The sequence below is a fragment of the Bidens hawaiensis genome, unplaced genomic scaffold (assembly GCF_021521415.1).
Source record: "Bidens hawaiensis isolate Kalapana, Puna unplaced genomic scaffold, B.hawaiensis_p1.1 tig00018136_1, whole genome shotgun sequence".
NCBI classification, from domain to species: domain Eukaryota; kingdom Viridiplantae; phylum Streptophyta; class Magnoliopsida; order Asterales; family Asteraceae; genus Bidens; species Bidens hawaiensis.
Window position 1 is genome coordinate 106902 of NW_027492741.1, and position 16943 is coordinate 123844.

The 16943-nt window shown below is 31.2% G+C and overlaps 1 protein-coding gene and 1 pseudogene across 3 annotated transcripts; both read left to right on the plus strand.

The window, feature by feature from the left end:
• The first annotated feature begins 269 nt into the window (after nucleotides 1-269).
• LOC143555471 (putative indole-3-pyruvate monooxygenase YUCCA10) lies at nucleotides 270-7171 on the plus strand. Of its 2 annotated transcripts, none has more exons than XM_077045010.1 (4): nucleotides 270-1133; nucleotides 6465-6698; nucleotides 6782-6913; nucleotides 7007-7171. In XM_077045010.1, the coding sequence occupies exons 1-4, from the start codon at nucleotides 513-515 to the stop codon at nucleotides 7166-7168; spliced, it is 1149 nt and encodes a 382-aa protein (XP_076901125.1). In that variant the 5' UTR covers nucleotides 270-512; the 3' UTR covers nucleotides 7169-7171. The 2 variants fall into 2 exon arrangements, with proteins under 2 accessions (XP_076901125.1, XP_076901126.1); XM_077045011.1 differs by having other exon boundaries at nucleotides 6782-6910.
• Nucleotides 7172-11944: 4773 nt separating this feature from the next.
• LOC143555472 (putative indole-3-pyruvate monooxygenase YUCCA9) lies at nucleotides 11945-16083 on the plus strand (annotated as a pseudogene). Its single transcript, XR_013139212.1, has 5 exons — nucleotides 11945-12297; nucleotides 13106-13356; nucleotides 13515-13748; nucleotides 15042-15170; nucleotides 15913-16083. The product of XR_013139212.1 is annotated as a putative indole-3-pyruvate monooxygenase YUCCA9 (transcript).
• Nucleotides 16084-16943: the final 860 nt, after the last annotated feature.

A 16943-nucleotide genomic window follows, 5' to 3' on the forward strand; every position in this document is an offset into this window, starting at 1 on the left:
AAATTTACACTACTGCCGTACTGTGCAAAAAAACAGGAGGGCCGGAGTCACCCCTGACCCCAATGAAGATTCGCCCCCGATAAAAAATAATACAAAACATTCCTTAAACTACATAATTTTATTAAAACACACACACATACATAACATCATTAAACTACACATTTTCTCTTTCAAAAAACACAAATACTTTGGACTACCAACTTTAGCTAAACACGAAAATACAAATGTATTTAATTTCATACATTCCACTTTGACAACTTCTCTAACAACTATATTCTAAATAAAACCATTGACTTAGAATACAAAATTGCACAAAATAATAATTTTATTAAATAATAATAATAATAATAATACAAACCGTTTCTTTTACTCCATACCGCTGGCATGTACCATATATAATAATACACATATGCATCACCTTTGCTACAATCCCAAGATTCATATTTCATACATTCATACAACACCCTAACCTATACTTTACAAACCCTCAGGTAAACAAGCAACAAGCTGTCATGACTAACAACGCAGAACAGACAACAGTGCTCATCGTTGGCGCGGGTCCATCAGGGCTAGCCACCGCGGCATGTCTCCACCAACTTTCAATCCCATACATAATACTCGAACGTGAAGATTGTATTGCATCAATATTCAACAAGTATTCATACAATCGCCTTCACTTACACTTACAAAAACAATATTGTGAGCTTCCACACCTTCCATTTCCTTCAAATTTTCCAACATATGTCCCAAGAAAAGATTTCTTAACCTACTTGAACAACTATGCATCTTGTTTTAACATTAATCCGAGGTTTAACAACCTCGTAAAGTTCGCAAAGTTCGAGGAAGGTAAATGGAAGGTGGAGGTGAAGGTTGGTGGAGATGGGAATAATAATATTTGGTATGAAGGGAGGTTTTTGGTGGTGGCTACGGGTGAAAATACTGAGCCGTTTGTACCAGAGGTTGAGGGGTTGAGTGAGTTTAAAGGCGAAGTTATTCATTCGACTGAGTATAAGTCTGGTGAAAAATATGAGAATAAGAATGTTTTGGTGGTTGGAGCAGGTAATTCCGGTATGGAAATTGCACTTGATTTGGCGAATTATGGTGCAAAAACATCCATTGTTATCCGAAGTCCGGTATGTTTAAACAAGTTATCATTTACTATTGTATAAATTAGTTTATATTATTATTATTATTACTATTATTATATCGTATTACTTTAGTAATTGCTATCATTATTATTTAGTAACTGTTATTATAAAAACTTTTTAACCGAATAAAATAAAATAATGGTTACTTCATTTATTTATTATTGAAGTAGTTTCATTTGCTTAAAAGATAAAATAAATGTAATCTTCGGTCTGTTTGACTGTTTCGTGTTTGAAACTCTAATAGAATATATATGACTTAGTTCTTGATTTTTTTTATTTTTTTTTTGAAAGAAATACTTCAATATGAAGGTGATGTGATAGTTTAAATATTATCCAAAATAATTTTTTTAATGTATGTAAGCTAATATAATATCATGATTTAAATATTAACAAACGGGGTTTTCGATTATATAAACTATATATATATATATACACACATGTATATAATTTCAATCTCGAAGTGATATCATGATTTCAAAATATTATCAAATACAAGTTTTGCGTAATATATATATTGACTGAAATTAATTTCAACTCAGGAAATATTTATCCACAACCCCAACTTCGCACGTATTTTCTTCCAGCAATTTTACACTAACTAAAAGTAACATCATTAGCTTTACGAAGACGTGGAAAATACGTATGGGATGTATAAGATTGATGGATGAAAATACGTTCAAAATTGGGATTATATGTAAAATAATTCATTTATTTATTATTGAAGTAGTTTCATTTGCTTAAAAGATAAAATAAATGTAATCTTCGGTCTGTTTGACTGTTTCGTGTTTGAAACTCTAATAGAATATATATGACTTAGTTCTTGATTTTTTTTATTTTTTTTTTGAAAGAAATACTTCAATATGAAGGTGATGTGATAGTTTAAATATTATCCAAAATAATTTTTTTAATGTATGTAAGCTAATATAATATCATGATTTAAATATTAACAAACGGGGTTTTCGATTATATAAACTATATATATATATATACACACATGTATATAATTTCAATCTCGAAGTGATATCATGATTTCAAAATATTATCAAATACAAGTTTTGCGTAATATATATATTGACTGAAATTAATTTCAACTCAGGAAATATTTATCCACAACCCCAACTTCGCACGTATTTTCTTCCAGCAATTTTACACTAACTAAAAGTAACATCATTAGCTTTACGAAGACGTGGAAAATACGTATGGGATGTATAAGATTGATGGATGAAAATACGTTCAAAATTGGGATTATATGTAAAATAATTCATTTATTTATTATTGAAGTAGTTTCATTTGCTTAAAAGATAAAATAAATGTAATCTTCGGTCTGTTTGACTGTTTCGTGTTTGAAACTCTAATAGAATATATATGACTTAGTTCTTGATTTTTTTTATTTTTTTTTTGAAAGAAATACTTCAATATGAAGGTGATGTGATAGTTTAAATATTATCCAAAATAATTTTTTTAATGTATGTAAGCTAATATAATATCATGATTTAAATATTAACAAACGGGGTTTTCGATTATATAAACTATATATATATATATACACACATGTATATAATTTCAATCTCGAAGTGATATCATGATTTCAAAATATTATCAAATACAAGTTTTGCGTAATATATATATTGACTGAAATTAATTTCAACTCAGGAAATATTTATCCACAACCCCAACTTCGCACGTATTTTCTTCCAGCAATTTTACACTAACTAAAAGTAACATCATTAGCTTTACGAAGACGTGGAAAATACGTATGGGATGTATAAGATTGATGGATGAAAATACGTTCAAAATTGGGATTATATGTAAAATAATTCATTTATTTATTATTGAAGTAGTTTCATTTGCTTAAAAGATAAAATAAATGTAATCTTCGGTCTGTTTGACTGTTTCGTGTTTGAAACTCTAATAGAATATATATGACTTAGTTCTTGATTTTTTTTATTTTTTTTTTGAAAGAAATACTTCAATATGAAGGTGATGTGATAGTTTAAATATTATCCAAAATAATTTTTTTAATGTATGTAAGCTAATATAATATCATGATTTAAATATTAACAAACGGGGTTTTCGATTATATAAACTATATATATATATATATACACACATGTATATAATTTCAATCTCGAAGTGATATCATGATTTCAAAATATTATCAAATACAAGTTTTGCGTAATATATATATTGACTGAAATTAATTTCAACTCAGGAAATATTTATCCACAACCCCAACTTCGCACGTATTTTCTTCCAGCAATTTTACACTAACTAAAAGTAACATCATTAGCTTTACGAAGACGTGGAAAATACGTATGGGATGTATAAGATTGATGGATGAAAATACGTTCAAAATTGGGATTATATGTAAAATAATTCATTTATTTATTATTGAAGTAGTTTCATTTGCTTAAAAGATAAAATAAATGTAATCTTCGGTCTGTTTGACTGTTTCGTGTTTGAAACTCTAATAGAATATATATGACTTAGTTCTTGATTTTTTTTATTTTTTTTTTGAAAGAAATACTTCAATATGAAGGTGATGTGATAGTTTAAATATTATCCAAAATAATTTTTTTAATGTATGTAAGCTAATATAATATCATGATTTAAATATTAACAAACGGGGTTTTCGATTATATAAACTATATATATATATATACACACATGTATATAATTTCAATCTCGAAGTGATATCATGATTTCAAAATATTATCAAATACAAGTTTTGCGTAATATATATATTGACTGAAATTAATTTCAACTCAGGAAATATTTATCCACAACCCCAACTTCGCACGTATTTTCTTCCAGCAATTTTACACTAACTAAAAGTAACATCATTAGCTTTACGAAGACGTGGAAAATACGTATGGGATGTATAAGATTGATGGATGAAAATACGTTCAAAATTGGGATTATATGTAAAATAATTCATTTATTTATTATTGAAGTAGTTTCATTTGCTTAAAAGATAAAATAAATGTAATCTTCGGTCTGTTTGACTGTTTCGTGTTTGAAACTCTAATAGAATATATATGACTTAGTTCTTGATTTTTTTTATTTTTTTTTTGAAAGAAATACTTCAATATGAAGGTGATGTGATAGTTTAAATATTATCCAAAATAATTTTTTTAATGTATGTAAGCTAATATAATATCATGATTTAAATATTAACAAACGGGGTTTTCGATTATATAAACTATATATATATATATACACACATGTATATAATTTCAATCTCGAAGTGATATCATGATTTCAAAATATTATCAAATACAAGTTTTGCGTAATATATATATTGACTGAAATTAATTTCAACTCAGGAAATATTTATCCACAACCCCAACTTCGCACGTATTTTCTTCCAGCAATTTTACACTAACTAAAAGTAACATCATTAGCTTTACGAAGACGTGGAAAATACGTATGGGATGTATAAGATTGATGGATGAAAATACGTTCAAAATTGGGATTATATGTAAAATAATTCATTTATTTATTATTGAAGTAGTTTCATTTGCTTAAAAGATAAAATAAATGTAATCTTCGGTCTGTTTGACTGTTTCGTGTTTGAAACTCTAATAGAATATATATGACTTAGTTCTTGATTTTTTTTATTTTTTTTTTGAAAGAAATACTTCAATATGAAGGTGATGTGATAGTTTAAATATTATCCAAAATAATTTTTTTAATGTATGTAAGCTAATATAATATCATGATTTAAATATTAACAAACGGGGTTTTCGATTATATAAACTATATATATATATATATACACACATGTATATAATTTCAATCTCGAAGTGATATCATGATTTCAAAATATTATCAAATACAAGTTTTGCGTAATATATATATTGACTGAAATTAATTTCAACTCAGGAAATATTTATCCACAACCCCAACTTCGCACGTATTTTCTTCCAGCAATTTTACACTAACTAAAAGTAACATCATTAGCTTTACGAAGACGTGGAAAATACGTATGGGATGTATAAGATTGATGGATGAAAATACGTTCAAAATTGGGATTATATGTAAAATAATTCATTTATTTATTATTGAAGTAGTTTCATTTGCTTAAAAGATAAAATAAATGTAATCTTCGGTCTGTTTGACTGTTTCGTGTTTGAAACTCTAATAGAATATATATGACTTAGTTCTTGATTTTTTTTATTTTTTTTTTGAAAGAAATACTTCAATATGAAGGTGATGTGATAGTTTAAATATTATCCAAAATAATTTTTTTAATGTATGTAAGCTAATATAATATCATGATTTAAATATTAACAAACGGGGTTTTCGATTATATAAACTATATATATATATATACACACATGTATATAATTTCAATCTCGAAGTGATATCATGATTTCAAAATATTATCAAATACAAGTTTTGCGTAATATATATATTGACTGAAATTAATTTCAACTCAGGAAATATTTATCCACAACCCCAACTTCGCACGTATTTTCTTCCAGCAATTTTACACTAACTAAAAGTAACATCATTAGCTTTACGAAGACGTGGAAAATACGTATGGGATGTATAAGATTGATGGATGAAAATACGTTCAAAATTGGGATTATATGTAAAATAATTCATTTATTTATTATTGAAGTAGTTTCATTTGCTTAAAAGATAAAATAAATGTAATCTTCGGTCTGTTTGACTGTTTCGTGTTTGAAACTCTAATAGAATATATATGACTTAGTTCTTGATTTTTTTTATTTTTTTTTTGAAAGAAATACTTCAATATGAAGGTGATGTGATAGTTTAAATATTATCCAAAATAATTTTTTTAATGTATGTAAGCTAATATAATATCATGATTTAAATATTAACAAACGGGGTTTTCGATTATATAAACTATATATATATATATACACACATGTATATAATTTCAATCTCGAAGTGATATCATGATTTCAAAATATTATCAAATACAAGTTTTGCGTAATATATATATTGACTGAAATTAATTTCAACTCAGGAAATATTTATCCACAACCCCAACTTCGCACGTATTTTCTTCCAGCAATTTTACACTAACTAAAAGTAACATCATTAGCTTTACGAAGACGTGGAAAATACGTATGGGATGTATAAGATTGATGGATGAAAATACGTTCAAAATTGGGATTATATGTAAAATAATTCTGAGTTAGGATTAATCCCGACCAATATGTGAAAATCAAGATTACTAAAAGCTAATAACCCATATAATAGTGACTTATACAAATATACGTTTGCAAGACGCATACAAATTCTATACAATAACGATTCATGTCGCATATGTTCGCAACTTAGGTTCATGTGGTTTCAAGATGGTCGGTAAATATTGGATTGATGTTACAAAAGAGTTTATCGTTGCATTTGGTGGACTCCTTGTTGGTATTGGTCAACAACATAATGTATGGAGATCTAACTAAGTACGGTATTCAAAGGCCTAAAGAAGGTCCGTTTTCGGGTTTAGTAAGAATTGGAAAATATCCAATCATCGACATGGGTACAACCGAAAAGATCAAGTCTGGCGAGATACAAGTATGTTCGTTTTTCTCAAGTGTCACAACATGTTAGATGTGCATGTTAGATAATTAATAACACGATTTTTAACGTGTAAATAGATTTTTCCAGCGTTGAAAAGTATAAAAGGCGGAGGCGATGAAGTTGTTTTCGAGAATGGGAAAAGTTATCAGTTTGACGTGATTCTGTTTGCGACCGGTTTTAAAAGATCAACCCATTTATGGCTTAAGGTAGTTTTTTTTCCTCTTTTTCTTTCAATTATGAAAAAAAAGGTATGTTAATGAGATGTTGTGTTACATAAGTATTTTTGTTTCAATTATATGTAGGGTGATCATGGTTTAAACCAAGATGGACTACCAAAGGCGATGTTTCCAAATCATTGGAAAGGAGATAATGGGCTTTATTTAGTTGGGCTTGCAAGACATGGCCTATATGGAGCTGCTATGGATGCCCAAAACATAGCCCAACACATTTTCAAGCTAATTTAAAAAAATTCAATAAAAATGTTTTATATCGTATTTTGATAAATTATGCTTAGTAAGATACTAAGATTTATGATTGTGGTGTTTTATATAGAACAATAAAAAAATACGTTGTTTTGACATCTATACACTGGTATTGAAATGATAGTGCATTTATAACAGTGTTTGTTTTAAGAATCTCCATGATGAGAGTCAAATCTTTAATTGATAGATTTAATATTTTAATGTAATAATTTTTCGTTTAAAAACGGTAATTGCGTTTAATGTGAGTGTGTGCAAAGGCTCCTTATCTTACAAAACGTACTAAGGTAACATAACTCTTGATTTTGCTTAAAACAAAAACATGATAATATAACTGTAAATACATGAAAAAATACAGGTTTTGTGATTGTTTAAGCTGCATATTTTTCTTCATGCGTAATTATATATTTCTATAATGCGTAATTATTTTACTTTGTACGTAATTGTTTTACTTCATATGTGTTTTATGTTTGTAACTTCTTGAAGTTATACATATGTAATCTCACGGGCTATTTATTTTTATTTTTTACAGTACTTACTTTATAATTAAAAGAATCGAGCAAACAAATGAATTTATTATTTGAAGTGCTTAGTGAGGAAATGATAAAAGTGTTTAGTATAGCCGTTTATGAATTAGACTTGAGCTAATTTAGAAGCTATAATGGGCTGTTTCATCAAAAGTTTATTGCACGAGGATTTTTTAATGGGAAGCAACACTTATAAGTTATAATGTTTAAAGATAACTTGGAACCTAAGATAACTTGAAGGCTAAGCTAGAATATTTGTAATAAGTAATTTACACTTAGTAATAAATACTAACAGTTCATTACAACCCCCCCCCCCCCCTTTTCTCAAGCTAATCACAAAAAATAGAAGTGTACCTTGCGATCCAAGAACTTTATGTCATCTTCGGCAGTACTCACAGTACCGGTTGTTATACCATGAAAGACTCACACACTCATCTGAAAAAGACACAAAATATATTTTAAAAGATTCATGCTAAACATAAATGGAAGTTTGCATTTTATATGCCGGAAAGTAAATCAGACATCTTACAAGTTACAACCACACCATAATGACCCTCTTTACATTTTATAGTAAGCACTATTGGAAGTTGCATTTAATGTTTGTTTGTTACATATTATAGAAAACACCAAAATTATGTGTTTGGATTAATTATTTGTATTTACGAAGGTTGGTTATATGACACACTTTGTTCTCAAAAGATAAATAATATGATACAGTCGATCACCATACATTCACATACAAGGATCGGTTATGTAAAACTAATGTTACTTTTTTCCACGTGACTTTTGCATATAATGCTTTAAGGTTTTGGAAGGTCGCCGTTGTGGCTACCATTTGTACGTTGACTTCTCTTGTATCTTAGTCAGGGGAGCCCTGAGTTGCACAAGTTAAATAACTTTTGTTCCTGCAGCATATGGGAAAATATCTCACTACAAGAAAAAAGTTGACAAAGATCGTAACACGGTGTAACCCAGTTCTCAAACCAAATCCATTCATCATCTAAAGCACGGTTTTGACTTTTAAGGTAATCTTAAGTTTTCATGGTTTTATGTGATTCAGTTAATGTGTAAACCAAAATTTAGATTTATCATATAAAATCAAAGGGCATTTGACCAATGGTATCTGGTTGTGTAATAAGTGCTTTTTTTCTCTAGAGGTGTAATAGAGGGTTCAAATTATGTAATGGATAGGTTAGATGGACTTAGGATTAGAACATTTGCTTGTTTACAAAAAAAAAAATATATATATTCAAGATATAAAACAGGACTTGAGGGGGGTTGTCAAGAAGGGGACTAGGCTTGTAGGCTTTAGACCAATGGTATCAGGTCTTATCGTGTTCAATAAATTATAGGTAACAAGATTAACACGAGTATCAAACATGAATATAATTCGTTTAACTATTATATATCTCATGTACGTAACACAAGTGTATGTTTCATGAATTAAGAAGGAAATTGATGAAGCGTAATAATAAAATTACATAATGTAATTCTTATTAGACATTAATCGTGTATTAAGCATATGAGGAATTGTCATCCCCGGATAGGATAGTAGATAAAAATTTGATGGAATCATATGTTGTTAAAAATTATTTATGTGGCTGGTATATATGAAACTTCTTTACGTCAATAACTAAACTATTGACGTAAAGAGTTGCATGGGTTTAAGTAAATGCATGATTTGGTGAGGGATGTTCTATGCGATGTTCTTAAACGAGCCGGAATTTCGGCTAAAAAGGAAGCCCCCGTAAACTTTTTTACGGATCCTCAAGAAGGAAGATCTACATTACGACCAACCGATATTCTTGTTTTTTTTTGTGTTTTTTTTTTGGGAGGGGGGGGGGGGGGACACGGTTGTGTAGACCTCACATGAGTGTCCCCTCTTGTTGGGATTAGGGACAATGGGTTTGTAGCAGGCCAGGCCGCATTGGGCAAGGTTGCTAAACACGAGAGAGCTTGTTTGGAGAATCAACACGTCTTTATCCCCTTTGCCTTTGACACTTTTGGTTTCTTAGCTCCGGATGCCGTGGACCTTTTGAATAGGGTTCAGAAAGTTGTGCATATTAATGTATCGGCCCATAAGAATCGAAACTTTGTTTTTAGTAGGATTGAGTTTGCTATCCAAAAGAGGGTTGCGGTGCAGCTTGTTGCCCGCTTACCTGCCATTTCATTATAAATCGTTTGGATGTTTCTATGATATTTAAGTGATAGATAAAAAGTATTATGGGATTTATTAACTAATCTATCTTTTAGATTCATGATACCGACCGAATTCTCGCAACATCGCACATACAATTTTACTTGTTTTGTTAAAATAAAATAGATGGGTGTCTTAACATAGAAAAATCAATCACTCAATCTACCATCGAACAATAACACCACATCATGTGTCATGTGATTATATATGTCGTATACAGGACCATTATAAGATGAAACATGTTTTTGTCGGTACCTCAATGTTTGCTTGTTTTTAATGTTAATTTTTTGTTCTACTATTTTTTTTAGTTATTTGTGTTCTTTTACCATCAACACATTTTATTAATATGTTTTGTTTTTCTAACTTAACTTAGGGCTGACAATTTATACACGAGATACAAATACATGACACATACATACACGACTTTAGCAGGTAGCAGATAAGACCTTAACAAGTTTCGTGTACTAAACATGTAGACACGAATTTACCTGTTAATTTTCGTGTCTAAACAGGTAAAATACTTGTTTACCTGTTAAATACATGTTAAGTACATGGATAGATTTTTAAAATTAAAAATAAATATAATTATAAGTTATCCTAAACTCTAAATTCCTAAAACATTCTCACTCTCTGTTTCTCACCCGTCACCACTCACCACTCACGAACATTCCCTCTCCGACTTTTGTTCACTAAACAGGTTGTCAGATATGTGTTTCTAACAAGCTCTTATTGTGCATTATCGTGATTTATCATGTATATCAGGTAGTAGCAGGTTCGTGTTCGTGTGATCCCTCTATAAAACTATATTTCGTTAAAACAGATGGGTGTCTTAACGAAGAAAAATCACTCACTCAATCTACTATCAAACAATAAAATCACATCACATGTCAAGATTATATATGCCGTATACGAAACCTTTATAAGATGAACATGTATTTGTTGATATATACCTCAATGTTTGCTTGCTTGTAACCTTTGCTTGCTAGAATATTATTAAGTAATTTACACTTAATAATAAATAATAATAGTTCATTATGCCCCCTCAAGCTAATCACAAAAAATAAATAAAAGTGTACCTAACGATCCAAGTAATTCAATATAGAAGGTTCTGGTTGTTATACCATGAAAGACTCATGCACTCCTTTAAAAGCAGACACTAAATATATTTTAAAAAGACTCGTGTTAAACATATGTAGGGGTGTGCATAGTGCGATTCGATGCGGTTTTATGATTTTTTAAAACCATTCGGTTTCGGTTTTTTCGGTTTATGGTTTTTGGGTTCGATTCGGTTTTGCTAATCAAGCCAAAACTTTTTGGACCAAAAAAAAAACTTGACCCAATATTGAAATTTTGGGCATAACATTTTTTTTAAACTAATAATTAATAGAATATTGAATATTTGGAACTCAAATATTAAAAGCTAATAAAATATACATTTAAAATCAAAAACCAAAAGTACCAATATTATTAGTTATTAACCATATGCAGAAACTAAATATATTTTTTATTAATCATACGTTAAAAGTAAACAAACATACATTGACAGATTTGATTTAATGGTTACGGTTAAGTTATTATAGTTATTTCGATTTTTGTTATTTCGGTTCGGTTCGGGTTTTTCGGTTCTTTACAAAATACAAAACCGAACCAAAACCAATATTTCGGTTTTTTCTGAAGTTTAAAACCGAAACACCAGTTTCTGATTCGGTTTGTTTTTTCCAGTTCGGTTTTTTGGTTTTTTCGATCTCGGTTCGGTCTTTTAAGTTTTGTGCACACCCCTAAACATATGTCCTCAACCATTGCTAACGTGTTATTCACTTGATGTTACACTTGATGTTTGTCCATTATACTCATTACTCAATCATTCACCTTTGCATCTTATCTTTACCTACACAAAGATGTATGGACCAAACGACTCGAAGCTAAAGTCACATAATAATAATAAAGTAGCAACATTTATTTGTATGCATATATGTTCATAAATATACACACTTTGTTAATTATATTAATTAAAATCTCTCTTACTGCTGCCATAATATGACTACTGGAGTTGATCAAACAGTAGCAATCATCATCGGGGTCTACTGCGGCAAGCCTCCACAAACTATCGGTCCCATACGTACTAATCGAAAGAGAAGATTGCATTGCTTCATTGTTTAACAAGAAATCATTAGATAGGTTTCATCTTCATTTACCTAAACGATTTTGTCAGCTTGCACACATGCCTTTCCCCACAAAGTATCCGACATTTGTCCCTCGATCGGATCTCTTGAACTACTTCGATGATTACGCGAGTTTTTTCGATATTAAACCGAAGTTTGGGAACTTAGTGAAGTCAGCTAAGTATGATGAAGATAGGAATATATGGAAGGTGGAGACTAAGATTAAAGGTATTGGACTTGTATTATTATTATTATTATTATTATTATTATTATTATTACTACTATTACTATTACTTTTTTTTTAAAGTTTGCCATATTATTCCGTTAGATCTAACGGAAACAAGAACTGATCTGACGGATTATTATAGACTATAAGATGTTGATAAGGATTGAAATTTTCCAGCGGACCCCACTGATTATGAAAGTTTCCGAATGATTCATGAGGTAGCCAACGTAATAATAAACAGTCTTGTCCGGCGGTGCAGCTCATGCTTCCGTCGGATCCGCCTGTTCAATTTGTCCGATGAATCCTAGATTTTCAATTCGGGGCATTTTGATTTCGAGTTATAGAGTGAAATTGAGCACTGTGGTCGGGTTTTCGAAAACCTAAGCGATTTACGGTATAGATTTGCTTGATTTTGTGGAAAAATAAGAAAAATGGAGACGGAGGTTTAGGGTTTGAGAGGTAGAAACTGAAGAATTTCGTTGGATTCAACTGTTCTTTAACGAATTCCGTCAGATTCATTAACATGCTGACACATGGCGCGATTTTACAGCTCAACGAATTCCGTCGGACGGTGTTGAAATTTTGTCGAACCCGACGGAAAATAATGGCTATTTTGGATATTTTTTTCAAAACCATGGCTAAAATTGGAAAATGTTGGTCAAAATTGACTATTTTGTGAATTTTTCCTATTACTATAAGGTTTTTTAGTGTGAGTTCACGGACCTACATTTAGAGTTTATTTATAACTTCTATGTTTTGTAACACATTCTTTACTAATAGATTATTTAATATTTTGTAATTTTAAAATAGGTGATGATGTGAAGTGTTATGAGGGGCGGTATTTGGTGGTGGCTACGGGAGAAAACACTGAGCCGTTTGTACCAGAGGTTGACGGGTTGAGTGAGTTTAAAGGTGAAGTTATTCATTCAACTGAGTACAAGTCTGGTGAAAAATACGAGAATAAGAATGTTTTGGTTGTCGGAGCGGGTAACTCAGGCATGGAAGTCGCACATGATTTGGCGGAGTGTGGTGCAAAAACCTCCATCGTTGTCCGAAGTCCGGTAAGCTTTACTCTTCCTTACATATTATTACTTACGCATTGTAATGCCACATCATACAAGTCATAATGTTTATACAGACAGAAGGCATGGGCCCTCAAAAATCTTTCATGTTACATACATTATGGAATTTACTATATGTTTTTGTGTTGGTATTGTAGATTCATATACTTTCAAAATGGTCAGTGACAATTGGATTGTTGTTATTAAAAAAGTTGTCATTGAATGTGGTGGATAAGCTTTTGGTTTGGTCTAGCAACTTAATGTATGGAGATCTAACAAAGTATGGGATCCAAAGAGCCAAAGAAGGTCCATTTTTTCTCAAAGTGAGAGACAATCAGTTTCCGGTCATCGATATGGGTGCGTTCGAACATATTAAGTCCGGCAAGATTCAGGTCTAGTTTTCTTTACCCTTATAGCATATTTTATACAGAAAGAGATTCATTACGGAATACTAAATTAAAGACTTGAAGAAAAAGAAGAAACCTAAATCGTTATTCATAAAAGAAAACTTGGTGCCGCAAGTGTCCGATTGCGTCACTTGGCGGCACCTTAGTGGTCGGCAACACTTTTTTTATTTTTTTTTTAAATTTTGGGACCGTAACGAATATAATGTAAATCGATCAAATGTCAATTTTGTTTTTCCCTTTTTGTTTTAATTCCGGTATCGTAACGAATTTGAGGGAAACCGACCAAATTCACGTAGACTCACCGTATTTTGTTTTAGTTATGGTACCTTAACGAACATAACAAAAACCAATTGAATGCCAAATTTGTTTTTGTATTTTTATTATTACTACTATTTCGTTTTAGTTTTGATACCATAACAAACGTAACTGAGACCGGCCGAATTTGGGTAGACTCACCGCCTCAACACCTGGAATTGACAACGTTCAGGTTTTACCGACACCCGAGTTTTAGTTCCGATACCATAACGCATGTTTCCAAAATCGACCGAATTCGTGTCGACTCATCGCCTCAATGTTTGGGGACCAAAAACTCTTGAGTTTTACCATCGGCTAGGTTTTACCGACCTATCCCGGCACAAAGCGCCGGATGTAACACTGCTTACTAATAGTTAAGACCATATTAACTTCTTGGAATATATGAATTGTACACACAAAATAGAATCAATAGTATATATAATCTCATGCTTTGGATGTATGAATTACATTCTCTTCTTAATTATAGATCCATAATATATCCTTATTTGACCCATAGACTTATATTAAGAGCATGGTTGTAAAAATCGCGCCTAGGCGTCGAGTACTTAACAAGTAATCTCCGACTAATCCCCGCCTAGAACGAGTTCTCGGTGAGCCATCCCCGAGTACTCTCTGACTAAGGCCGAGTACTCACCGACTAAGGCCGAGTACTCCCAACTCCCCAGTCGGCCGCCTAGGGTCCGCCTAGCGACTTTTGCAACCTTGATTAAGAGTATGTTTGGGATTAAGTTTGAAAAATACTTATTGGTTTATTAGTGTTTTCAAAAAGCCAAAAAGTTGAAATTTGTTTGTCAAACACAAAAATCTTTTTTATTTTAGCTTTTTGAAGAGTTAAAACTTAAAAAACAGTTTTTCAAAAGTTTCAAATCCTGACTTTTCAAAATGGTTTTTTGAAAAAGGCAATAAGCACTTTTCAAACTAAATTTCAAACATGCCCTAAGACGTTTGTTGACGTGTAAACAGGTTTTGCCGGCATTAAAACACATTAAACATGGAGGAGCCGAAGTTGTCTTCGCGAACGACAAGTGTTATCAGTTTGATGCAATTATATTTGCTACTGGATTCAAAAGATCAACCCATTTATGGCTTGAGGTAACTTTTATTCTTTACTTATTTGGTAAAAGAACATGGAACGAAAAAAAAATAGAAAAGAAGAAAGAACATTTTTCTCAATTGTCTACTAATATATGAAAACATGAATGGTTTGTTCAGTCCGGTTAACTGACGGTACCAAAAAGAATAGACGGTTTTCGGCTAAATTCGGTTCAGTTTGTCAATTTTCAGCTAATGGTTCGGTTATTACTCAGTCTTAACATAAAGGAAATCCAACATTGGGCCTTATAAGTCACCACAAAGACCCTCTTTTATTCTTTAGGTACCATTATTATGATAATGTAAAGAGTAAACTGCGGTTTTCGTCAATATTGTTTGTCCAAATCTATGGTTTTAGTCTAATAATTTCAAATTTGCGATTTTCGTCCCAGTGGTTTCATCTCACTTGCAATAAACACGATCCCACTAACCCCGTCAAGTCTGGTCGTTAAACTCATCAGCGTGCCTTTCACGTAAAGGGCAGTTTTGTCCTTTTTCTCCCCAAATAAACCCCATTTTGATTCACAAGCACCCTCACGTGAGGGGTCGGGGGTGTATTTGGGGAAAAAAGGGCAAAATTGTCCCTCACGTGAAGGGCACGCTGATAGGTTTAACGATCACATGGATGAAAATCGCAAATACTATTTGACTAAAACTGCAGATTTGGACAAACCACAGAAACGAAAACCGCAATTCACTCTAACGTAAATATATATATATAACACAAAACACATGTATGTAGGGAAATGATTGCTACCTCAATAAAGATGGCACACCAAAGCCAATGTACCCAAATCATTGGAAAGGAGAGAATGGGCTTTATTGTGTTGGGCTTGCAGGAACAGGACTGCCTGGAACAGTCATGGACGCCCAAAAGATAGCTGATGATATTTTCAACCTAGTTTCAAAGTAATTATTGGTGTTTATTTGTGTGTGTATTGAAAACAAGCATATATGTATATGATACCTAAATTTCATTCATTAACAGTTTCATGGTATTTTAAGTGAACCCTAAAATTGAGTAATTGTACAACTCCATAATATTTTGATATTGAATATTGATTCGAAAGTAACATAAATTGTGGTGCATCTTATAACGTACTATTAAATTATTTATGACATGACGAGTGAAACTTATGACGGCTACCCTTGGGAATCCTGTAATATCACTTTCAGATTAATTTAATGTGTCGCTACTATCGAAGTTTCAATTAGAAAATTGACAGATAACAAGAATGAATATGTATATGTAGAATCTTTTATTAAAAAAAGGTTCCATTATTAAACCAAAAATCTTTTTTATATAGGGGATGGAATAACACAACGATTCAATTTCAAATTTAATAGAAGACCATTAGTATAAACTTTATCAACGGTAACTAAGTTACGGCTGATGACCACTACTCCAAGTTACTACTAATCTTTATTGCCATTTGCCACCAATGGGCAAGTTGCTAACCATGTATACAATTTCATTAGCAACTTAACACTCATAATCAGTTTCCACCTATACGCATTTTTGTGTCACTTTTCACCAATAATGCAAATCCGAGACAACTTTCAATAATCATTAATAACTTTTTTCAAAGTAACAAGGCAATGCACCCAACCAGGGGCTCAACTACTTGGACCCGTCAAATCTCTGCCCGTTAACATGACCCCTCTTAATACAATATTTTAGTTTTGGACAAAGATCAAACAAGACATACGAAGTACAGTAGAATCTATATGGTTTGACCATACACATACCGTACTTTACAAGGATCGGTTATG